This window comes from Castor canadensis, chromosome 18 (genome assembly GCF_047511655.1).
Source record: "Castor canadensis chromosome 18, mCasCan1.hap1v2, whole genome shotgun sequence".
Classification (NCBI taxonomy): domain Eukaryota; kingdom Metazoa; phylum Chordata; class Mammalia; order Rodentia; family Castoridae; genus Castor; species Castor canadensis.
This window is the reverse complement of record NC_133403.1, coordinates 8761211-8787639: the sequence shown is the minus strand read 5'-3', so window position 1 is coordinate 8787639 and position 26429 is coordinate 8761211. Positions and strand designations below refer to the sequence as shown.

At 38.5% G+C, this 26429-nt stretch overlaps 1 protein-coding gene across 4 annotated transcripts in view; it reads right to left on the bottom strand.

The window, feature by feature from the left end:
* Nucleotides 1-26080, bottom strand: part of LOC141418882 (zinc finger protein 280B-like) — a 74909-nt gene extending 48829 nt beyond the window's left edge. The window contains exons 1-3 of one of the 4 annotated variants that reach the window (XM_074061149.1): nucleotides 25557-26069; nucleotides 24480-24540; nucleotides 5701-9833 (exon numbers count right to left, since the gene is read on the bottom strand). In XM_074061149.1, the coding sequence (XP_073917250.1) occupies nucleotides 8143-9783 (1641 nt within the window). In that variant the 5' untranslated portion in view covers nucleotides 9784-9833; nucleotides 24480-24540; nucleotides 25557-26069 and the 3' untranslated portion in view covers nucleotides 5701-8142. Of the gene's footprint in view, nucleotides 1-1769; nucleotides 1849-5700; nucleotides 9834-24479; nucleotides 24541-25556 lie in introns of those variants that run through there. The other 3 variants (XM_074061147.1, XM_074061151.1, XM_074061146.1) reach the window with 3 other exon arrangements.
* Between the last annotated feature and the right edge of the window lie 349 nt (nucleotides 26081-26429).

Sequence of the window (26429 nt, the reverse complement as noted above, 5' to 3'; positions counted from 1 at the left end):
AGTCATACTGACTTCAACTAGTGAACTGAGGAAATTTCCAACTTTTTCTTTACACTAGACATTGTTAGTTTGAGTAATTTCTCCCATCCATGTATATATGCATATGTATGTGTGGTCGAAGTACGTATGCATATTTTCTTACAGATTTGGACTTACACTAAAAATGCATATTTTGTATCTTGTCATATTTGCTTATTAGCAGATTGAACCTTTTACATTGTCAACATTCTTCAAAAAGTTTCAAAGCTATATCAAATGGATACAGTGCAATGAACTTAAATATTTCCTTAATGTTGAATATGTAGATAATTTTCCATCCTACTCTAATGCAAAGAAAATCCACTAATAACTAAAGATGTTTATCACATGTATTCATTAGATGAATATTTAGTGGGTACAACTAGTAATTATGGCAGAAAAATAAATATATAAATTAGGGTACCTGGCTAAATGGGACATACTCAATGCATTTTTTATTATAATTAAATTTTAAAATTTTAGATTTATTGAAATGCATGTTACATATAATAAATTATACTTTTTACATGATGAGTTCAGTGAATTTTAACAAAGGTACCTAGTTCTATAATCAACATCACAATCCAGATATATAACATTCTTCCAACCCAAAACCGAGCCTTTGTCCTCCTGTTACTTAACAGTAAATTATCTCCATTAGCCATAGCAACTATTGACCTGTTTTCTGTTGCTGTACTTTTCATTTTGTAGACTGTTATATAAAAACATAAGAGTATGTTGCCTGTTGTATGTGGCTTAACATAATGGGCACAAAGCCCTGAATTTAAACCACAGTCCTACTTAATTTAAAAAAATGGTGTTTGAGAACATATGTTTAACCTGATTTAAACATTACCCTGTGAACACATTTATCAAAATGCCATATGGTACCTCATGAATATGTACAATTTCTTTTTCCCATCACCATTCACATTCTCTTGAGTAAGCCACCAGAGACACCATGCATTGCCTCAGAAGTAAGCAGTATGAAATTCAGGGTTTCAGATTTAAGAGGATCTGACCTCATTGCCCTTTGTAACTAGCTGGTTCATCAGACTAACTCAGAGATCACAAATTCCCCAATTTATCTCTTGGCAATGACATTGCTTTCTGAGCTGAGGATACAGGGAGAGGAGTGGAAAAGGGAACAGATTTGCTTCACACACAAACCCATCCTGGGCATTCAGGAGGGAAAACAAGAGCCTGCAGAGAGCTCAGCATCTGCTTGTGCAGCCAGTGAGTCCCTGGGACATTGGGCTGTAGCCTGGACTCCTTTGCTCCTCCTCTTTCTACTTCTTCCTTACTGCCCAGGTTTCTGGATACTTCAGAGAATGGCCTTTGGAGGGATCTCTCTGCCATGGTTTCTCATTCCTAAAATATATCTATTTTTGTTTCAGGATATACTTCTAAGGCCATGGTACCTTAAATGTTATATTTTGGATTCTGAGTGTTCACCCAAATCTCATGTATGAAAGGATTGGTCACCAGCCTGTGGCACCATTAGGAAGTCATGGAAACACTAGAAAACGATGAGCACCATTTCTCAGACTGGCTCATAAAAGGCCCTGCAGCCTCCTTGCTCACTTTCCTTGATCATTATTCTAATAGAAGCCAGTTAACCATGTACTGAGAACACAGGCAGCCAAGTAGACAGGCCCACATAGAACTGAGGCCTTTTCCCGACCTCCTGGAATAAAGCAGTCACCTGTCAACAGTCATATTGGAGGCAGACCCTCCAGCCCCAATCTAACCTTCAGATGATAGCAACTTCATGAGATCCCAAACCAGAACAATCCAGCTAAGCTACTGTGGATTCCTGATGCTCAGCAACTGTGAAGATAACAAAAGTTTCATTTCAATGTCAGTTTTATGGTAATTTCTTGTGCAGCAACAGATAACTAGTAACACTTCTTACCTGAAATCTTCAAGCAGCACACAATCCTACTCATTAAAAGTGGAATGAGTAGGTATGCACGTATAGTCCCAGATATTCAGGAGGCTGATATGGATCACTTGACCCCAGCAGATTAAGACCAGTCTAGAAAACAGTGAGACCTATCTCCAAAAGAAGTTTTTGACGGTTTTACCCAGAGTAAGTCTGATAGTGTAATTGTATCTCTGTACTGCACGTTTCATCATTAAAATCACAGGAAGTGATTTAGATTTATGTGGCTAGCATTTCCTTGATTTCCACTCTGGAAGTAAAAAAGGGCCTTTGGAAGATTCATTTGCCTAGACCATTCTTTTAATTTAATTTATGGCAGTCTTATAGGAGGAATGGTTGTTCAGTCTTCATAAATTATTTTCTTTTTGGAAGGTTGTCTTCATTTTCTTTCACGTAAACTGTATTTTTAAATTTTTATACTTAAGTGAATCAGAATGGCAGATCAATACATTAGTGATTTTCCTAGAAGCTAAACACCTAATGATGTATGCCTATGGACAAGGAAATTTAGAAATAAGATCACAACATTTTTTGCTTTTTATTGTATTTACAGGGTCTTGCTATGTAGCCCAAGCTTGCCTCAACCTCCCAAGTGCTGGGAATGATTATAGGCAAGTATAGGCAAGGCTTTTTTTTTTTTTTCCTGTACTGGGGAGTGGACCTTAGGAAAGCTAGGCAAGCATTGTACCACCAAGCTATATCCCTGCCCCTTACTGGTTTAAAACTGGCTACAAATCCTTTTTTAAAATATTGTTATCAAGGTCTACTTGACATACATACACACACACACACACACACACACACACACACACACACACAACTCTAAGACACTTCTTGTTTTGTCATTTTTCTGGACATTTGCCTCTTTCCACTGCTTTGAACTTTTTATCACTTTATAAGATCAAAGAATTATAGTCCTATCACATTCACATCCAAAGCTTTCCTAAGTCACAAATCCAAAAGCAGGAACACCAGGAAAGGTACAAATGAGTGTAAGTCGTAACTCATAACCTAGAACAGAAAACTCAGCAAAATGTTCTCCGTGGCAGGAAGTAAACATTTTAACTTTTGCAGGATGCATGAGTTTCTGGCACTCTCACACTCTGCTTTCTCTAATAGTGCTTTGAAAATTGTAATTCTACTGGGTCTCAGTGGCTCATGCCTGTAATCCTAGCTACTCAGGAGGCAGAGATCAGGAAGGTTGTGGTTCAAGGCCAGCCCAGGTAAATAGTTCTTGAGACCCTATCTTGAAAAAAAATCCCATCACAAAAAAAGGATGTTGGAGTGGCTCAAAGTGTAGACACTGAGTTCAAACCCCAGTACTAAAAATAATAATTCTTAACTGGAAGGCCATAGTTTGGCCTAAGAAAGACTCTTGTGTTTTGGTAGCAATCTTACCATGCATCAAAAATTATTTTCAATTTAAACTTTTTTTGCACTGAGAACACTTAAAATCTACTCTGAGATTTTTTTTTTTTTTTTTGGCAGTACTGGGATTTGACTCAGGTCCTCACACTTGCTAGGCAGGTGCTCTACCACTTGAACCATGTCCCCTGCCCTCATTTCAATCCTATAAGTAGGATAAACAGTCTAAGAGGGTTATCCAACTGGACTGGAATGCATTTTCTTCTATTCATATAATGAATATTTTAAACAGAATCATTATCTGATTAAAACTCAATTGTACTAAGCATTTATCATTCTTTTCCATATTATCATGTGTAAACAACTTCAAAGCATACATTTCAGATATTGCGTTCTGATTCTACAATACATTCAAATTTTTGCACTGCCATAGCTCCTACTGTCATTACTTTTGATAACTGTGTAACACTGTTTACAGTAAGTATATATTTAATAATTTGATCTTCACTTTGGTTTTGAAGTTTTATAACTAGGAAATAGTCTCTTTTTCATAAGTCTATCATTTATACTACATTCATTTAAAGGGGAATTTTTCTGTAATTAAAATGTATTTTACCACAGGAAAAATAACGTTTTTCAAATAACCCATGTAGTAATGTGAAAAAGACATTTGTATAGACATGCCAGTTTACACAGTTTACACACACACACACACACACACACACACACACACACACACACATCCTCAAAGCTCCAAAGGGAAAAATAAAAAACCTCAATTCTTGGTAAAACTAAAAAGAAAAAAAAGAGCACTTGGCTAGCATGCATGAAGCCCTAGGTCAATCCCCAGCACTACAAAGATAAAAACAAGGTAAACTTAGCCCACAACATTTAAAATTTTTGAATTAAGAATGCATATTTTAAATAATAATATGTATCAATACAGGTGTGGTGGTACATTCCTGTAATCCCAGAACTCCATAGGCATAAGCCATGGAGTTTGAGGTCCACCTGGGCTACACATAAAAACAAGACAAGTAAAAATTAAAATGGGAAAAAAATTGAAATTCAAAGCTGTAAACAGTGGTAGGCAGTCTTAAATTATTTTATTAAAGAAAAAGTAAAGTTTTTAAAAGTAATTTAAACAAATCCTAAAATAAGCAGAAGAGGTATAATAAAATAGAAAAAAATTAGTTGGCGTAATAAAAGGTTATTGTAATAAAAGGTTGCTTCTTAGAAAATCAAAAACATTGATTAAAATTGTGACAAATCAAGAGGAAATACTCTAATACTCTAAATGATAAAGAAAATTGTACTCTAGAGTACTGAGAATAATCTATTCCAAATAGATTACTTATGCTTAAAGAAAGGAAGGTTTTTATGTCTTTATTTTTTTTTCTCTTTGAGGTTTTTGAGACAGGGTCTCACTTTGAAGCCTAGGTTGTCCTCAAACTCACTATTATGCCTCAGCCTCCAGAGTACTGGGATTACAGGCATGTGTCACCATCCCAGGCTTAAGAAGGGAAGATTTCTAATAGGAAAGTTGTGAATGCAGCCAAGAAACCTTTGGTTAGTAACGAAAGAGTAAACGGCTATCTGAATGCATGCTATAAAATTTCCAATAAAATGACACAATTCTCCTTAAAGATTCTAAAAATGGAAATAGAAATTCTTGAAGCAATATACTCATTAACTTTAATAGTAAATCATTTGTCATTAAAACCAAGAACAGGAAGCCCATTAACTCTATCATATTTTATCAGTTTTTAGAAATTCTGTCCAATGAAATAAGACTAAAAATGAACACAACTGACAGGGAATACAAAATACAAATTAAATAAAACTAAAACATGTGTTATTGATGCAAAGACATACAGCAAAACACTTTTTTCACAAAACATTTTATTACTATAATTTCTATTTCACTTATAATTTTGGCAACATTAATAAAATACTAAATTTCATCTGAAAGAACAAGCAGCAAAATAGACGAGGAAATTCACAAATGGTAATAAAATAGTAATCTGGGCAGATGTTCAATATATTTGTAAACAAAACAAAGTGACACTGCTTTAAAAAGTACAGCACTTTCAATACAAAAACAAAAAGCTCCTGAAATACTGAACTCACAATATTAATTTTCTTTTGGTTGTAGGCACAGAAATTGACAGAAGCTGAGGCTAGCTCAATTCTAAGACACCAGCAAAGTTGATGGTGATGACTGCTTCCCAGCTTTTTTGTGAATACCTGGGAAATTTAACTAGATTAGAGGGAATAAAGGGAGGTGGGTAACATGTCACTAAAGAGAAGGAATCAATAAGGTTTTCAAACAGCAGGGGAGATTTCTAGGCACTCTAAGAACTTTGGTGAAGCTCAATAAGCCAAAGGTGAGGTAGCAGGCCATGCAGACCAAGGGGAAGAGCATTCTAAGAAAGGGGAAAGCATGTGCAGCCTTGGATCAGGAAGAGATGTGATTTACTTGAGGAGTAATAAGTACAGTATGTCAAGAGTGCATCAATGGGAAAAACTGTAGTGAAACATGGCAGAGAGAGAGAGAGGAGAGGAAGTATGCAGAGGTCAAACCACTGGAACGTGTAGTGGTTAGTAATAAAATGACAATTTTTACACCTTAGGAACATACTTCGGTGAAATAGCACTTTACATTAAGCAATCACCAAAACACCGAACATGTTATTTTTACAATACAGAGTATGCAAAAGTCTGCAGATTTACTTATACACAGTAGGAACAAGTGATATGAACAGGCACACTTTCTACACCTGAAGAACGGATTCAGGGTACAATTTTACCAATGTGCTTTGGCCCAAACCAAAGGCCCAGTAAAATGTTCAAGGTGCAAATCAAGCAAGCAAGAATAGAGCAAATAAATAATCTACTCATAACTTTTTAAGTTATGTGTAATCCCTCCTTTAATTTAACTGGGATGCTAAAAACTAATTATCTCTCCTCAACTTTTCACGAAACCTTAGAAAATTAACTAGAATGAGGAGGAAAGAAAAGAGTAGGGAGAAATAGGGAACCTTTCAAAAACATTTTTTGGGGGGGAGGGTGTTGAGATAATGCCTTGCTATGTGATCCAGGCTGGCCTGGAACCCACTCCTGCCTGAGCCTCCCATGTGCTGGGAATAGAGATGCATGCCAGTACTCCCAGCAAGATAAGGTACCTTTGAAGAGAAGAAAGGAATAAAAAAATGCAGATATTTCTCCAGAGCAATGCTTAAAACCAGGATACTACATTCCCTGACTGATGAACAGGGGTTGCTGGGCACCTGGCTTGGAGATGGAGGAACAATGGATGGCACTGGACCAGACCTGGAGAGACAATCCTAGGGACTCACAGAAGCAGCTGATAATGCTGTTTAACAGCCAACACTCAGAGGATACACCACAGTTCCAAGTGTGACAATGTGATTATACATTTAACAAAGGAAAAACTGTTAATTGTAATACACTCTGGCACAAGGCAAGAAACAAAACTGCAAGCTCCGTATGTCCAATGACCATACACAAGCACTGAAAAATATCAGGCCCTATAATGGATTTGATTCTATACAGTCACCCTGGGCTATTTTTATCTACGGTACCTACTATCCTTGGCAAGAATCCATTCCAGCTTAACAGTGGGAGAACTAAATTTAGCCCAGGTCAACTAGACAGATATTTGGCCCTTTTCAGTTAAAACTATGGGTCCAGTATAGTTCAAAGTATGGGTGCCAGGGCTTACCCTGGGAAACATAACACCCTTAACTGCTGTGGCTGAGAGGGATATGGCCAATTCATTCAACACTAATGGCTAACCAAAAGAGAGGAAAGTTACAAATCCATTTTCTCTTTAGATCACTTAATAGGACTTTCACTCTGCTTCTTCATATGAAGCTGAAGATACACAGCACAGTTTGATGTCTGCAGAGATCCGAGCTTCACAAATGCTGGCATGGTGTTGCTTCCTTGGATGTTCTATCCTTACAGGCACTGTGAGGCAGTGTTTCTTCTGCTTTGGCTCTAACATTGGAGTAACTGTATGCCTATCCCATACCTGGAACAAGAAGTCACTGCTCTGATTAAATAACTTGTGTCTTCCTGATCTCCATTCATGTCACAGCTTTTCCCACTCAATTCCACACCCAGGTTTTCAGAACCAGGTGATTTTGTGCCAGCAAAGAGGCACTTCTGGTTCATGAGCAAATGAGCCAGGCTATAACAAAGTCACTCCAGTTTGACTAGAGGCAATAATGAAATCCGTAATATATGGAAAAAGAAAATAAAATTAAATACTTCAAAAACTATAAATTCTGTGTGTAGGAAAAAAAATTTTCAAGCTTAGAAGTAACATGAAATACCAAAATAATAAAATTTCTACTTGCTTTTTCTGTCAAACACACAAATTCCTTTCACATGTTGAGCCAGACAATTAACATGAAAACCAGGTGATACATTTTAAAGTAACACCTCAAAATTCAATTAAACAGCATTGGAGAAGCTGGAAATGTGACTTAGTGGTAGAGCACTTCCTAGCATGTTCAAGGTCCTGGATTCTTTGTGAGCACTGGAAAAAAACACTGCATTTATCATGAACTTTAAAGTCTCAAGGGTTGCAACCAGAAGGTCCTGAGGTCAAACCATGGTACCATGAAAAAAGAGAGAGTGAGAAAGGCAAAAAGGAAACAAAGAAAGAAAAAAAATAAAAAGTCTTAAATAATTTTGGTGCTACTGAATATAGTTTGTATTTTTTCCTTTCCATTTGTGTTTTCCTTTTTATTTAGAGTGGAATATTTGCTTTTGGTTTACCAAAACTAGAATTGATGGTGTTTTTTTGAAATTCTGCTTTTAGACCTGGACAATGATGGTTCAGAGTCAGTCATGCTCACAGTAATGGATGCTACTTTCACTGATCCAGGCTGAACAGGTCCGAGTGACACTTGAATAATGACTTCTGTCTCAGGAGGTAATCCTTCTAGTTGCTTAGGTTTCTTAAACCTTTGATGGCACTGGGTGTTATGCTCCATTTTCTCCTTGAAAGTTAAAAATTGCAGCCGACATTTACAACACTGGTGAACACTCTTTTCCCAGTGTCCCCTGTAATGACACATGTATGGTGTTGCGGTTTTGAAAATTTTGAGACAAAATGGACAAAGCAGATTCTTAGTGTTCACGTGGCACTTCCTAAAATGTGTTTCCACATCAACAAAGACTGATGACCTGTAATTGCAAACCTGGCAAACATACGGCATTTCCCCAGGCTTATGATCATCCTTCATGTGTTGTAAGAGAACTTGATCTGTTTCGAATGACAGCTCACAGATTTTACAGACAGCAGAGGGCTCCTGGGTAGTGTGCACACTGTCAATGTGACACTGCAGCTGGAAGGGAGTGGGAAACTGCCGGTGGCAGTGCTGGCAGGTGGTGTGGTTTTCCCAGCTGTCACTTTTCTGTTTCTCAAGTTCCAAATGGTGCTTCACGTGATTCATAAACTTCACATTTTTCAGAACTTTCAAGCAACTGAGGCATTTAAAGGTTGTGTAAGTTTTCTGTTCTGGCTGCCCATCTCCTTTATATTGTCCATAGTAGAAGTCACTAAGTAACATAATTAGATTTCCTTCCTTAGGATCAGAGGTCTTGTTTTGACTTGTAACACTTGAAACATCTGTTTTTGCCAATTCATTTTCCCTATCAGGATTTAAATTCATAGGCTCAAAATGGGCACTGTCATTTAGTAAAGGTACTCCATTCTTAACAAGGCTTACTGAGGCAGGAACATCATTTGAGGGTATATTTTGTTGAGGATTCAGTGTATGGAAAAAGCTTGAAGGGAACAAAGCTGAAGAACATTCCCCGATGATTCCATCACTGAGTTTAGGCCTCTGGGGATTTATGCTATTTACTTCAGAAGTAGAATGTCGCTTTCCTGTACAAGGACTTTCATTCACACCTCCTACTGAAAGTGCTGCTTCTACTGGACGATGCAATGAACTTGTGATGGTAAACACAGGAGAACACAACTCGGAAGAGCTACTAGGCACAACTTGTGATGGATTATTTTTATAATCTGGTATAGATAATGGCTCAATAATAATAGGACTATCTGTTGATCTTGATTCAGATGGAGATGCTGGCAAGATAGTCACTGTTTCTGATGTAGAGGCCACAGGACTTGTAGGCTGTACTCTGTGAGCATTACCATTTCTTAGGCGACTATGCTTTTTTCTCCTTGAACATGAACCTGGGGTGACTCTGTTCAAAATGTTTGAAATGACTGGCTTTGAATGTGAAGTTACCCCAACAAAGATTATTTCAGCATCTTCATTTACATGTTCCACCCCAACAAAGATGAGCTCAGCATCTTCACCATCTATTTGTTTGGTTTCTTCTAAGTTCTTCTGTGGTTTGGGATCTTCTTCTTCTTCTTCTTCACATACTAAACATGGCTGATCCATTTTCCAGTTTTTAAATTCTTGAAGGATATGGCTACAAATTCCAGTGTTTCCTAAGTACAAACATATACACATCAGTAAGTATACAAAAATGCATTACCTTATTTAATTCCCCTCCAAACACTGAGGTAGTAATAAATATCCTTATTTTATAGGCAAGGGCACTAAGACTCAAGTAGGATTAAATGATAGCTTAAAATCTGAAGTCACCTAAAAATACATAACATTAAGTGGAATAAACATTATGCTTTTCCTCACTATTTCGCTTACTTTATTTTGTTAGCCCAACAGTGGTAAGATACTATGCCAAGCAATGTAACAGAATAGAAGACCCAGAAATAAAATCACACAGCTATAGCCATCTGATTTTTGACAAAGAAGCCAAGAACATACACTGGAGAAAAGCAGCCTCTTCAACAAGTACTGCTGGGAAAATGGTTATCTACATGCAGAGGACTGAAACTAGACTCCTATTTCTCACCCTGTACCAAAAACAATTCCAAATGGATGAAAGATCTTAATGTAAGATCTGAAATTCTGAAGCTATTATAGGAAAACCCTGGAAGACACAGATATAGGTAATGATTTTGCTAAAAGGACTCCAACTTCCCAGGAAATAAGACCAAGAATTGACAACAGGACTTCATAAATTAAGACAGTTCTGCACATCAAAAGAAACAGTATCAAAACACAGAAAGCTATTCAACAGATAAAGGATTAATACCCAGAATATACAAACAGCTCAAAAAGTTAAACAGCAAAAGAATAAATAATCTAATTAATAAACGGGCAAACGAATTGAGCACCCAGTTCTAAGAAAAAATACAAATGGCTAATACAGATATGAAGAAATAGCATCCTTAGTCATAAAGGAAACTGAAATCAAATTACACTAATATTCCATCTCACCCCAGACAGACCTTCAAGGATACAGGGAAAAGGGAACACTCATACACTGTCAGAAAGAATATAAGCTGTTGCAGTCACTAAGAAGTCAGAGATTTATGGATGTTCCTCAGGAAACTAAATAGAACTAACTTATAACCTGCCATGCCACTCTTGGGCATATATCTGAAAGAGTGTAATCAATCCACAAAAGAGAGATTTGTATAGCCATGTTTACTGTAGCTCTGTTCAGAATAGCAAAACTGTAGAACCAGCCAAGGTGCCCAGCATATGTGACAGACTTATATAAATGAATACACATTAAATACACACGCATATATATATATATATATATATATATATATATATATATATATATGATAATGCACACGCATATAAACACATACATGCATGCTTATTTCTGAAGGCTGTGCTATTGCTTTAACCCTAAGAATGCATTGAAGTGTTTCACTGGTTTTCACCTCATTTTTCTCTATTTTTAAAAACTTACTCAATTGTCCCCACAACTTCCATCAAATGAGTCATAGTATCTTATGTGATTTCAAATAATGTTTAAAGCATTATTCATTATAACCACCTATCATTTCCATTCCTATTAATGAACCCCATACTACTCAAGCCCCAACTTCTGAGCTTAGTTTTTATTTTCACATCTGTACTATGCAACTAATTTTTCTGTTTTTCTTTTTTCTCTGTCCGTCAAATTATATAGCACACTAGCACTAGGATGGACCTACAGATCCTTTGGGGCTGGCAGAGTGGCTCATGCAGTAAGAGCACCTACCTAGCAAGCATGAGGCCCTGACTTGAGTTCAAACCCCTGTGCCAGTGTCACCAAAAAAACAAACAAAAATCCAAGACTTACTGGTCCTTCATTCCTAAATGTCAAATGATTTCACCTAATTCCAGCGAGTATATTTTAGATTATGCTACAGACTGAACCCCCAAATTCATATATGGAAGCCGGCTTTAGAAGAAATCACCAGGGTAGAGCCCTCAGGAGAATTAATGCCCTTGTAAGAGAGACACCATAGACCTTATTTCCTCTCTCTCCCCCATTTGAGAACACGGGAAAAAATTAAGGAGGCTATGAGATAGGAAAAGAGCTTTCAATGGGGAACCAAATTAACTAATACCTTAATCTCAGACTCTTAGTCTCCAAAACTATGGGAAGTAATTCCTGATTTTCAAAGAATGATTAAGCTGTATTCCAGCAACACTGCCAGACTTCATCTAGTTGATCCTGATTAGATTTTTGGCTATTGTCCATACTCTGAATTCAACCAAATCCAATCAATTACTCAAGATAAAAAATGAGCTGGTGATATAGCTCAGCAGTAGAGTGTTTGCTTGGCATGCACAAGGCCCTGGGTTTAGTCCCCAGTATTACAAGTTAAAAATTAAAAGGAAATAAAAGAAAAAAAATGAAAAACAGAACAAGAATCAGGAATAAAACTAGTAAGTTATACAAATGAGTTCACTTACAAGAACAGCCATTAAAACATAGGTGTTTTCCTATCACTTCTCCTTTATGGATCCAGAACTACTCCTCCACAAATGTACATCCATCCATGGATGAATGGAAAACCTTTATTTTCAAATTTACCAGAATCTTGACATAATGAGGTGGGGCAGTTGGACATGAAAAGAACTACTGTATCTAAGGGTTCTGTCCTCAAAACTTAATTCATATTCCCACCAAGAAGTACTAAGAGCCATGGGAGGGGTCAATAAGAGGCTTTCAATCCAAAGACAGCTAAGGATCAGCAGTGGATGATGATCCACCTCCCATATTATATTTATGCATTTAAACAATGACCATTCTAGTGGGGCTATGTTTTGCAGTCACACACCAACTTTTTTCAGGCATTAGTCCCTCTTGAGTAACTTCTGAGGTTAGATCTTAGACTACTAGGGCACCTCTTGTATCTATCCATACCATCTTCCCTTGCCTCATTCTTCATTCCTCTAAACTTCTCCATTCTCTTACTCTCTCTACATCCACAGCACTCTTGTCCCAACCCCACCAATAACTCCATACATTTTTTTCCTTCGAATTTAACACCCACTAAACATACAACCTTTGGGGAAATGAGAGCTTCACAATATACTTAAAACTACAGTAAACATTTGCATTCCATCCTGGGGAACTATATAAAGCAAAAATAATTTTTTTGAAGCCAGATGTTGTGGTTCACACCTGTAATCCCAACACTTGGGAGGCTAAGGCATGAGGATAACAAGTTTAAAGTCAGATTCAGCTATATAACAAAAATCTCTCAAGAAAAAATATTAAGGTCTGGAGTGGCTCATGTGGTAGAACATCTACCTTGCAAGCACAAGGCCCTGAGTTCAACCCCCAGTACCACACACACACAAACACACAAATTCTATCCTTTAAGAATGAAGCCCTGAGTTCAAACCCTGTCCCATCAGAAAAAAATAATAGCAATTTTTTGAGCTGGGGATGTAGCCAGTGGTGGAGCATGTTCTTAGCACATGCAAAACCCTATGTTGGGTCCCAGCTGCAAAAATAATTAAATCTTTTTCACAAATATTTGTAATATATACTCTTTCGTAAGTAAGCTCGAGCAGGTAGTGTATAAAATGGGGTCAACGCTAGTCTGGAGGTCTATGAAGGAAACATCTGTTTTGTGAGGAGAGGTAAGTCTGAAACTTGCTATGTACCTCAGGCTGCCCTTGAGTTCATGATCCTCTTGCCTCTGACTCCCTAGTGCTAGGATTAACAAGCATGTACCACCATGCCTGTCACAGGGAACAACTATTAAGCCAAGGTTGTTCTTTATTAAAAGACATGAATATTTTTATACACTACAGTTAGAGAAAAATAAGGAATTTATAGATTCTCACCACTATTTCCATTCTTGCTACCTCTGTGACTTCTCTCACTATTCTAGCCTCCATTCATTCCAAACCAGCCATAGGAACATCCTCACTGCTCCTTCAGTATTTCCGACCCACTTGTCCCATGTATAACATGGGACATTTAATCTCCTTCAAGGCCATATTCAAATTTAACTTCTCCAGGAGACTCTCCCTGGCCACCTTATCTGAAATTATATTACAACTACATCCCCAACTTCCACTTCTAATCTTGTAACCCTGGCTCTACTATGTCTCTCCTAATTGCATATACTGCCCTGTATTTCATCAGAGAATTTATGTGTTTGTTATGTTTACTATCTTTCTTCTTCTACTAGACTATGAGTTCTCCTGTTGGGAGTTTTTTCTGTTTTTTTTGTTGTTGTTGTTGGTGGTGGTGGTGTTGTTCATTTGCTTTGCTTTTTCCTGCTTTTACCTAAAGTGCCTAGAGTGGTGTCTACAACACAGTAAACACACAAACACTCATTAAAAGAAAGACTATCTAGAAAGAGAAATAAATTCAGCATGCTAGGCCTGGCGGTGCACACCTATAATATCCGGACTTGGGAAATTAAGGCCTGAGGATAACAAGTTTAAGCCAACCTGGGCTACATATCAAGACCCTGTCAAAAAACAAACAATGAAATTCATCAAAGAATGTTGGAATGAAGGAAGGGATAGGAAACATTCAAATCTAAGAAACAGCCAATTTTCTCCAAGGCTGTGTACCACTGAGGTAAACTGTCACAGGAAATGGGAGAGCTCTATAATCCTCTGAAGGACATTCCCCCATCACGGAACCAACAGTTTGGGGAAGCCTCTCCTCAGGAAAGTAGGCTTAAATTCCTTCATGGGATAATTTTCCAAGCACAGGAAGAATCTGTCTCTTTCCCTTTTCTTCCAAGGGTAGAAAACTGTACAGGAGATGTGAGCAGGGTAGCAGTTCAATCTCAAAGTGACATTAATTCAAAGGCAAGCTCTTTTCACTAAGATTGCATGTTTACAAAGGTTATCAGGTGAACAAGAACAACTTAGAAGTTGTTGTGGAGGAAAACACACATGGGCAATTTGTTAAGTGCCCAGCAACAAGGTGAGGTCAGTGGGAATTGTGAACTAAGGACCTACAAAAAGCAGCTCCAACATAAAAGAAAAGAGAATAGCAAAATGTGTAAAAATAAAGTCTGTTTAGATCCTGGAAATCAATAAAGCCTTGCAAAAATCAGAGAATTCTTGAAAATGATTTCATAGTTCTTCAAAAAGTTAAACATAAACTACAAAAGAAAAATTAAAAAAAATTAAACAGGGAAAAAATTTAAGCATAGAATCATATGACCTGATGTAAGTCTACTTCTAGGCATATACCCTAAAAAACAGAAAACATGTACACAGACAAGAAGAATATGTACACAAATTTGTACAGCAGCTACTCATAATGACCTATAGGTGTAAACAACACAAATGTCTCTCAATGGATGAAAGCATAAACAAATTAAGGAATAGAAATACATTAGAAACTTATTTGGCCATAAAAGTATGAGGTATAACATGGATGAATTTTGAAAATATCAAATGAATGGAGTCAGACACAAGTCACATATTTATGATTTTATTGATAGGAAATATACACAATACATAAATCCATAAACACTAAGCAGAGATTGGTGGTTGCCAGAGATAGGGGAAGGATATGAGGAGAACCTACTTAATGAGGAAGGGGATTTTACTGTGGAATGATAAAAATATGAGTAGTTCCACACAGGTAGCAGATAGGTAACATCTTAAATGAACAAAATACCACTGAACTATTCACTTTAAAATGACTGATTTTGTGATGTTCATCTAATTCATTTTCAAAAAAGAAAGAAGATACGATTACCAACCATATAAAAATAGAAATTGTAGAGGAATACTATGAATAAATCTATGAAAATAAATTAGAAATCCTAGATGAAATGAACAAATTCCAGAAGATACAAACTATTGTACTAACTCCAAAAGAAACAGAAAATATGAGGTGAGGGATGTAGTTCTGTGTTAAGTGCTTGGATAGTCCTGGGTTCCATCCCCAACACTTCAAAAAAAAAAAAAAAAGTTTTAGCCAGACCTGTAATTCCAGCACTTCAGGGCTAAGGCAGAAGGATCAAAAATTTCAGGTCAGCACGGGCCACATATTGGGACCCTGTCTAAAAAAGTAAATAAATATTTTTAAAAATATAATCCATCACAAAAAAGGGCTGATGTGGAGTGGTTCAAAGTGTAGGACCTGAGTTCAAGTCCCAGTATCACAAAGAAAATAAATAAATAAATAAATACATAAATAAATAAGATATATAGAGATCATTAGTAATCAAATACTTTCTCAGGGATGGTAGAGTGGCTCAAGTGGTAGAGCGCCTGCCTAGCAAATGTGAGGCCCTGAGTTCAAACCCCAGTACCACTAAAACAAAACAAAAGAAGATGAGAAAAACTGTCCCAAAGCAAAGCCCCAAATCAAATGGCACTGGCAAATTCTATCAGTTTTTTTGTTTTTGTTATTTGGTTGCTGTTTCCCTTGCTAAGGATGGAACCTAGAGCCCTCTGCATGCTAGGCAAGCATTCTACAATTAAGCTCATACCAAATGTTTTAAAAAGAATTAACACCAATCCTCTAGAAAATGTTCCACAATTTAGGAGAGAAAACTTTCCAGTTCATTCTACGAGACAACAGTACTGATACCAAAAATCTCAAAATTCACATAGAAATACTATAGACCAAGCCGGGCACCAGTGTTTCATGACTATAATCCTAGACACTTGGGAGGCTGAGATCTGAAGGACTGAGGTTCAAGGCCAGACTGGGGAAATAGTTCATGAGGCCCCATCTCAAAAATAACCAGAGCAAAATGGACTGAAGGTGTGGCTCAAGAGGTAGAATGACTACTTTAAAGCGCAAGGCCCTTTATTCAAAACCCCAGTCCCAGTAAAAAAAAAAAAAAGTAAAAATAAAAATACTATAGACCAACATATACCTTATAAATAGAGGTAGCCAGGCGCCAGTGGCTCATGACTGTAATCCTAGCTACTAAAGAGGCAGAGATTAGGAGGACTGTGGTTTTAAACCCAAAGCCCAGACAAATAGTTCGTGACCCTATCTCAAAAATACTCAACACAAAACAGGGCTGGCAGAGTGGCTCAATTGCTAGAGTGACTGCTCAGCAAGCATGAAACCCTGAGTTGAAACCCCAGTATAAAAAAAAAAAAAAAGGAGAGAGATAAAAATCCTCAACAAAATGCTAGCAAATAAAATTCAACAGCACATAATAAACATTATATACTGTACCAGATGGGATTTACATAAAAATGCAAGATTGGTTAATTTTATGAAAACAAATCATGGTATTATTTTAATAAAGGACACAACTCACACCTGTCTACAGAAAAAAAATGACATAATCTAACACCTTTACATAATTAAAATAAATAAAACAACAAATGCACTTGACACTAGGAACAGAGGGAACTTTCTTAAGCAGACAAAGGTATCTATAATGAAATCCCTGTGAGGTGTGACTCAGTGTGTGAGTACTTGACTAGGATTCCTGAAAACCTGAGTTTGATCCTCAGCACCACAAAAAAATAAAAATTATTAAATAATTCCACAGCTACCATCATACATAATAATGAAAGACTGAAAAGTCTCCTCCAAGATCAGAAAGGAGACAAAGGAGTTCACTTTTACAACTTCAACATTATACTAGAGGTTCTATAGCCAAGAGCAATCAAGCAAAATAAATAAATATATGAATGAATGAATGAATGAATGAATAAATAAAACAGACTGGTAGAAAGGAAGAAGTAAAACTACACTGAAAAATGTAGCCAGGCACCAGTGGCTCACCCACTGAGTAGACAATCATATCTACTCAGAAGGCAGAGATCAGGAGGATTGTTGTTTGAAGCTGAAGTCAGCCCAAGCAAATAGTTAGCAGACACTATCTCAAAAGTACTCAATACCAAACAGGGCTGGCAGAGTGGCTCAAGTGGTAGAGTGCCTGCCTAGCTAGGCATAAGCAATAAGGCCTTGAGTTCAAACCCCAATATAGCCAAAAACAAAAACCCCAAAGTTATATAGGAAATCCTCAGGAATCAACAAAACAATTAAAATAAACAAGCTAACCAAGATTATAAAATAAAAGATCAATATAAAAAAATATACTTCTACACCTAGCAATAAACACTGAAAGTGAAATTAAGTGATTCTACTTACATTAACATGAAAAAGAACAAAATTTAACAAGAGAAATATAAGACTTTTATATGGAAAGTACCAAATTCCACTGAATACATGGTTAAAGAAATTTTAACATCTAAATGAAAGGCTGGTGCAATAGCTCAAGTGGCAGAGCACCTGCCTGACAAGCATAAGGCCCCAAGTTCAAACAACAGTACTGCCAAAAATGGAAAGACATCCTGTATTCATAGAACAGAAGATTTAGTGCTGCTAAAATGGCAATACTCTTAAAATTAATCAAAATTCCAGCTGGCTTTTTTACAGAAATTTAAAGTCACTTGGAAATTCAAGGGGCCATCTTGAAAAACAACAACAAAGGTGGAAGAGTTACACTTTACAAATATAAAACTTACTACAAAACTAATCAAGAGTGTGAGACTAGGAGGCTGGACCCTGTGGCATATGACTGTAATCCAGGCAATCAGGAGGCTAAGGGAGGAGGATCCTAAATGAGGCCAGATTGGATATACAGAGTGAGTTTGTGACCAGCACAGGCTACATAGCAAGATCCTGTCACGCACAGGGTGAACCTGAGGACATAACTCAGTGATGGATCACTTGCCAACCATGGACAAGACCTTGAGTTTAATCCCCAACACCTGGGGAAAAAGAAAAACTAAAACGTGTGGTACTAGTAAGGATAGATACACAGATCAATGTAACAGAATTCAGAGTTCAGAAAAAATCCTATACAGTAAGAGTCAACAGGACTGGGGTTATGGCTCAACTAGTAGGTGCCTGCCTAGCAAACATGAGACCCCCCTAAAAAAAATACATAAAAAATAGTCAACTGATTTTCAGTCAGATTTCCAGTATAATTCAATGGGGATCATGGGAGTCTTTTCAATAAATGATATAGTGTTGGAGCTAGCAGTGGGACTGTGCCTGTGTGATTTGGCATCTAGCCTTGTGAGAAAGCTCCAAAGAACTGAGGCAAAGGTCTCAGGACCACACTGTGCCTGTGTGATTTGGCATCTGGCCTTGTGAGAAAGCTCCAAGGAACTGAGACAAAGGTCTCAGGACCACACTGTGCCTGTGTGATTTGGCATCTGGCCTTGTGAGATAGCTCCAAGGAACTGGGACAAAGGTCTCAGGACCAGATGTCCAGAAAAACAACAGTGCCCAAGGTTCCCCAGATGGCTTCATGTCCTTCAGATGTAAATAAGAAGGTTATACTGACCGTTTGCTTCTCCTGCTTCTCTGTTCCCGTTTTAAAAAAGACATAACAAAGATAAAGTTAATCTTAACTGTGCTTCCTTGTATTAATGTACCTTGACATGTAATACTTGGCATGATCTTCCTGACCAAATGCTCTGTGAAAAAACAGCTTATAAAAAGCATAAGTGATCTTCAATAAAATGGCTATAACTCGACAGTCCCCTCATCTTTTTCGGCTCCAATCACCCAGGTCCTGCCGATAAACGGCAATAACATAGGACAATGGGATAGCCACATACAAAAGAATAAAGTGTGTGACCCTTCCTCACACACTATTTATAAAAAAAAAAAAAAACCAACAAACAAAACAACCCAACATGAATCACAGACCTAAACTGAAGAAGTAACACTATAAAAAATTCTATTATAAATATTAGAGAAAAATGGATTCTTAGACATGGCACCAGAAGCACCAATCACAAAACAGAAGACTTATCAATTTAAAAATGTTTATGCTGGGCCAAGGTACGGTGGCCTAGGTATGCCTTAAATACCAGCACAAAGAGGCTGAGGGAGGAGAACTCTGGTTCAAAGCTACCTTGACTATATAGCAAGACCATGTCTCAATAAACAAACAAAAATCTTAAAAAAAATTTTGTGCTTCAAAGAACACTGCCATGGAAGTAAAAAGAAACTTCTGTAAATGTCACAATGCATCCCCAGGCACAAAAATAACAAAAAATAAAATAAAATAATGAAAAAGAAAAAACTGAAAGTAAAAAGACAATCTAGGGAAAAGTATTTGCAAATCATATAAATGACAAGCAACTTGCAGTTAGAATATATAAATACCACTAGAAATGGAAGAATGAAATAAAAACACATCCAATCAAGAAATAAGCAAAAGACTTGGACATTTCTCCAAAGATCATATGCAAATGTTCAACAGCACTAAAATTAGAGAAATGCTAATTAAAACCAGGAGACATCATCTCACATGCACTAGGATGGATACTAACAATAAAAACTAAAGGATAAACAGAAAATAGCAACTGTTGGCAAGGAAGTGGAAATTGGAATACTCAGGCACTGTGGCTGAATTATAAAACAGTGCATCTGCTATGGAAAGCAGTATAGAAGTTGCTGACAAAATTAAAAACAGAACTATCATATGACCTAGCAATCTCACTTCTAGGAATACATCCAGAAGAATGGACAGCAGGGTCTCAGAAAGATACAAACACACTCATGTTCACAACGGGATTATACACAACAGCCAAAAGGTGGAAGAGCTAAGTGCACATCAACAGAAGAATGAAAAAACGAAGTGTGGTACATACACACAATGAATACTACCCAACCTTACAAAGGAAGTCCTGTCACATGCTACAGCATGGATAAATCTCGGAGAAGTGGTAGAGAATCTCCCACTTCTATAAGTGACTAAAAAAGTCAAATTCACGTAAATGGAAGTAGAATGGTGGTGACAGAGGGGAAAAGAGGGGAAAAAAGGAGTTTGTTCTTTAATGGGCAGTTTCAGTCTTCCAAGATGAAAAAATGCTACAGATCTGATTCACACTACTGAACTGTACACTTAAAAGTGGTTAATATGGTAAATTTCATGGTAAGTGTATTTTTCATCATATTAAAATGGGCAAAGGATTTGAATGATGATCTAGTTTAGAAAACAGGTTAGCAATTGCTCAAAAATATAACCCTCCAATTTCTCTCCTAGGCATACCCAAGAGAAGTGAATATAAAGTAAAAACTTAAACTTAAAATGTTCATGTAAGTATTAATCATAAGAGCAACAAAATGCAAACACTCCAAATGTACATTAATTGATGAATGGATAAAACCACTGGGGTCCATCCATATGCTGAAGTTTAGAGGCAGATACATGTAAAACATGTATGTAATTTTAAAGGCAAGAGGCACAAAAAGCCACATATTCTGCACTTCCATTTAAATAAAATGTCCAAAATAGGCAAATCCATAAAGTAAGAAACTAATGGTTACCTTGTGCTGGGCAAGAAGAAGAATAAAAAATAGAGTAAGTTATCTGGGAACCAGTGGCTTGCAGCTGTAATCCTAGCTACTTGTGAGGCTGGGAAGGGGTAAATAAGATCAGGCGGATTGTAATCTGAGGCTGAGACCCCATCTCCAAGATAACAGAGCAAAAGGACTGGAGATGTGGCTCAAACTGTAGAGCACCTGCTTTGCAAGTGTGAAGCCATGAGTTGAAACCCCAGCCCCACCAAAAACACAAAAAAAATCCAATACAGTAGGTTGAAAAACAGCCCCTATTTGGAAAAAGTATCTTTTTAGACATGATTAAGGAGACTTTGAGATGGGAAAATTAACATAGATTATATAGGTGGGCCCTAAATGTCACCATGAGTTTCCTTACAAAAGGAGTTGAGCATGGGGATCCCATGACTATAATCCCATACTCCAGAAGCAGAAGAGGAAGATCAAGTTCGAAGCCAGGCTGGGCTACAATGCAAGGCCCTGTCTCAAAAAAAAAAAAAAAAAAGATAGAAGAGGGCAATTTCATTAATTTCAATTTCACACATACATTAGGAAGTGAAGTGAAGATGGAGGAAGATTAGAGTGACATGGCTTCAACCCAAAGAATGTCACATCCACAAAACGGAAGAGACAAGGAATGGATTCTCCCCAACATGATCTTGATACAGGTTTAGGAAAAGTGATTTTGGACTTTGTGCCTCCAGAACAAAGAGAGAATAAATTTTTGTTGTTTTAAGTCATCAAGTTTGTGGTAATTTGTTATAGCAGTCACACCACAGTAGTACAGGGAAGTGACTGCTAATGGTCTTTATGGTTAAGGAAATGTTCCAAAATTAGGATGTAAAACTTTGTGAATATACCAAAAAAAATTTCAATTTCACATTGTTCAGTGTGAATTTTATGAGACATGATATCTAAATTAAAGGAAAAATGCTTAGCAACGGTGCCACCCAATCAATGATGTTTTTGAAGTCCCTACACAGACTCCATTCATAACTAAGGTTAGGTACTTGGGATTATGCTAGTAAACCAAGATTAAGGCAGTCTATCCAACAGAGACTTAAGCTAGCATGAAGTAGTCAATGTATAAATTTAAGTGGAACTCACACTTCCCAAAGATGGAACAGCTGTATCTTGCAGATTCAAAACATCTCTATACTAAAGACTTACAAATTAGTTACAAGTAGGATTACAACGTTGACCTGATTTGAGCACTGCAGTCCAGTTTAACCTGCTGTCATTATGTACTCATTAATAGCAACACTTTTCATTCATAAAAGAACCCGAGTTAGGTGACAAGTTAAATAGTCTACCTAGTTACAAGGGTTTTGGAGGTTACTAAAGTCATGAAGCGTATTAGAGGCCAGGGTCCTATCATAAATCCTTATGTAACTTGTGGTTCTGATATTGACAAGGCCCCAGGCAAAAACCTTGGTGGGCCCTGTCATAAATCCTTATGTAACTTGAGGTTCTGATATTGACAAGGCCCCAGGCAAAAACCTTGGTGGGCCCTGTCATAAATCCTTATGTAACTTGTAGCTCTCTGATATTGACAAGGCCCCAGGCAAAAACCTTGGTGTGCCCTGTCATAAATCCTTATGCAACTTGTAGTTCTGATATTGACAAGGCCCCAAGCAAAAACCTTGGTAAGACTTTTTGACAGCATCCATATTTTGTTTTCAAATGATATAATATTTACTATGTATTAAGAAGCCATACCACCTCCTGTTATTCACACTGTTGTGTAGTTCTTTCCCACAGTGTAACAAGGTTGGCCTGGGGGACCAAACAGAGCAGAAATTATAGTATGTAACTTCTGAAAACAGGTTCTAAAATGACTGCTCCAGCTTGAGTGCAAGCTCTCTTGACTAACTCACACTGAAGAAGTCAGCTGTTATGACACAACCAGCCCCATGAAGAGGGAATAGCCAAGTGAGTGAGCTTAGAAAAAGATTGCCCAACCCTAGTCAGGCCTTCAGAGAAAACAAATCAAGCCAAAAGCCTACTGCAACCTACTGATATATCCTGAGCAAGAACCAGTCAGCTAAGCAGCTTCTTTTGGATTCCAGACTTCAGAAACTATGAAGTAATAAAAAATTGCTATTTTAAGCTACTAAACTGTGATTTTTTTTTCACAATGGAAAACTACTATGACAGGTATTATTAAGCTGTATTCAAAAACTGCTAAAGCACAGAATTTACCCATGATCTCAGCTGCTGGCATAGAATGAATTCAGATTGTGTCCCCTGTCCATAATATACAAGTACCCTGTGAAATACAGTCTTTAGAAAAAGGGTACAGATCTGACGTAATGTAAGTCAGCACACAATGGAGATACCTGGGCACCCATTTTTATTGATCACTGTACACAACAGCCAAGTTATGGAATCAGCCTGGGCGCCCATCAACAGATGAATAAAAAAGATGTAATATGCATACACTATGGGGTATTATTCCACCTACAGATGAATGGAACTATGTCACCTGAAGGAAAATGGAAGGAATAGAGACAATCATGTTAAGCAAAATAAGCCAGACTGAGAAAGACAAATGTGCCAAGTTCCTTCTCATATGCAGAATCTAGATCTAACCAAAACAAAAAGAAAGGGACATGAACACAAAAAGGGAAGTATGAGTCCAGCACTGGTGGCTCATGTAATCCTAGCTACTCAGGAGGCAGAAATCAGGAGGATCAAAGATCCACAGTTACATGGACAAATAGTTCACCAAACCCTATCCTGCAAAAACCCTTCACAAAAAAGGGCAGGTGGAGTGGCTCAGGATGTAGGCCCAGAGCTCAAGCCCCAGTACTGAAAAAAAAGGAGAACTATGGAGGAGGGGAGAGCCAGTGGGAGGGGGAAATGTCTGTGAGGAGAGAATAAGATTGAAGTACACTGTCTGCATGTATGACAAGGTCATGATGAAACTATTGTTAAAAATTTGCAAGAAAAAGAAAAAAAGAGGGTGCTAGAGAAAGGGGGATAAGAAAAGAGTAAAAGAGGTGAATATGATCAAAGTACATTAAAGCACATGCAGAAATATAACAATGAAACCCTTCAGTTTGTACAATTAATATACCCTAATAAAAAAATCCAAATAGGAAACTAAAACCATTTTATCAAATACACACTTTTCCCTATCAAACCACTTTAATATGTTGACTGAAATCTGAGAGTATGTCTAACAACTCATTTTTGTCTAACATGATAAAAAACCTCAGCTTTACATATACAGTGCTTACTTTCTTTTTCCTTTCAAGATCTCAAGTGAAAGAATGCCACCACCAGTTCCTGTTTTGTTTAGGGAAGCAATTTAAAGAGGTCTGGTGTCACCTAACTCAATGGTTTGCCTGAATTTATCACACACATTCCCTCTGTAAATTCTGAACAGCAATGTTTTAATCCAGGAGAGAACAAGAGAGAAAAGGGGAAGGAGAAAACAAACACCAACCTGGTCTTTACCTGAAATTTTTTAAGAACTTGAGATATTCCAGGCAGGCCAACATCACATGCTTGAAGTAACCAGAAAGGATGATTAGGGTTATTTACACCTTACAAAAATGTTTTCTTTCTGTACTGGGACTTAAACTCAGTGCTTACACCTTGGACCACTCCACCAGCCCTTTTCTCTGATGGTTTTTTCCCAGACTGGGTCTCATGAACTATTTTGCCCAGGGCTGGCTTTGAACTACGATGCTTCTGATCTCTGCCTCCTAAGTAGCTGGGGTCACAGGCATGAGCACAGGCGCCAGGCCCTTACAAGGGTATTTACATCCCACTCCCTCGTTAACATTGCCAGGGAGGGCGTTTACTAAGCATCTCAGCTTAACCGGGAAAGAGAATGGAATTCCTTCCCCAAAATCCACCCCTCCAACACGCCCCACCTGGGTAAAGAGAGCACCCCAGCCCTCTGGTGGGAATGGGGGGTGTGGGGTTCATTCCAGTCCAAGCTCTGTATTAACAAGTCAGGAAGGTTCACAGCAACAAAATAATAACATTAACATCACTCAGGTATCATAACGTGGGGAAAAAGGCCCACAAACGAATTTTAAATGCTTTCGAAGCCTCAAGGATTGGGGCTTGCAGACTTCCAGGATGGGGGGCGGGCCCGGAGTTACAGAACTGGCTCCGCCCCATGTTTGTGTTTTTGGAGGCAGGGTGTCTCACTGCTGCCCAGGCTGATCTCGAACTCGAGATCCGCCAGCCTCAGCGTCCGCACCGCGGGGCTCCGGTCAGTTGTTTTTAACCGGCGGGGCACGGGCTGCGCGTGGGGAGCCAGGGCAGCCCGTTCTCCCGGAGGCCTCGCGGGGGCCAACCCCGGCATGGGGGAGCCACCAAAGTGTCGCCTGCCGCCATTAGGGAAGGGGATGAGCGAGGAGGCCGGCGACCCGCCGGCCATCGCCAGCCTGACACCCCCTGCGGAAGGCCGCGGCACTGAACGGGCCGCCTGGGCAGCGCAAGGCCAGCACACCCGGCGTCCGCAGGGGACTTCCTCCCGCTCCCCGCCCCGCCGTGTCCCTTTCCTCACCCACGGTTAGTGGCGTCCCCGGTGCTGCCGGAGACGCAAGGGCCTGGCGCGGCTCCACCGGCGAAGGCCGGGTAACGACCCCTCCTCAGGCCCCGGCATCGCCAGCCACAGCAACCGACGTCTCTGCCCGCGCACTCAGGACGGCCTGTGATTGGCTGCCAGGTGCAGGCGACGTCAGCCGCTGGGGGTCCAGGCGCTGCGATCTGATTGGTCACGAGGCCCGATGAGCTAATGCCAGAGCCCTGGTGGACAGCGCTGGGCCCTGGGTCCAGCAGAGTGGACGAGCTCAGTGACAACACCCTTGAGCCCCTGAAAGGATCCCCGGCCTTGAGTCTAAAGCCAAAACCAGGCGTGGTCTCTCGACGTCTGTAACTCAGCACTGAGACAGGACGATCATGAATTCCAACCTGGACTCCATAGCTGACCGCTGACTCAAAAATAAACTCCAAAGCCAGCCAGAGCTCTGGGCCAGGGTGGACTGATCAGGAGTGCAGCTGCCATAGTCCTCAGGCATAGTCCGACTGTCCAGTGCTTTAGGAATTTGACCAAGCAACTAAGTCTTGAAACCCATCCATCTGAACCTGCACCTTTGGCCAATTCACGCCAGCTAGCTTGCCACCTGTTTTTGTATAGCTTGCAGTGAACTAAGAACAGATTTTTGCTTTTTATAATTGGAAAAAAAATCAAAAGGAGAGTCTCATTTTGTGGCATGTGAAAATTATATGGAATTCATATTTCAGTATTCATAAAGTTATGTGATGCAGCATGTCCATTCCTTTATTTTGATGTCTGTTTTGCTGCTACAACAGCAAGATTTACTAATTGCCAGACACCATACACAAGTTTTACTATCTGAACATTTAGAGAAAAGGT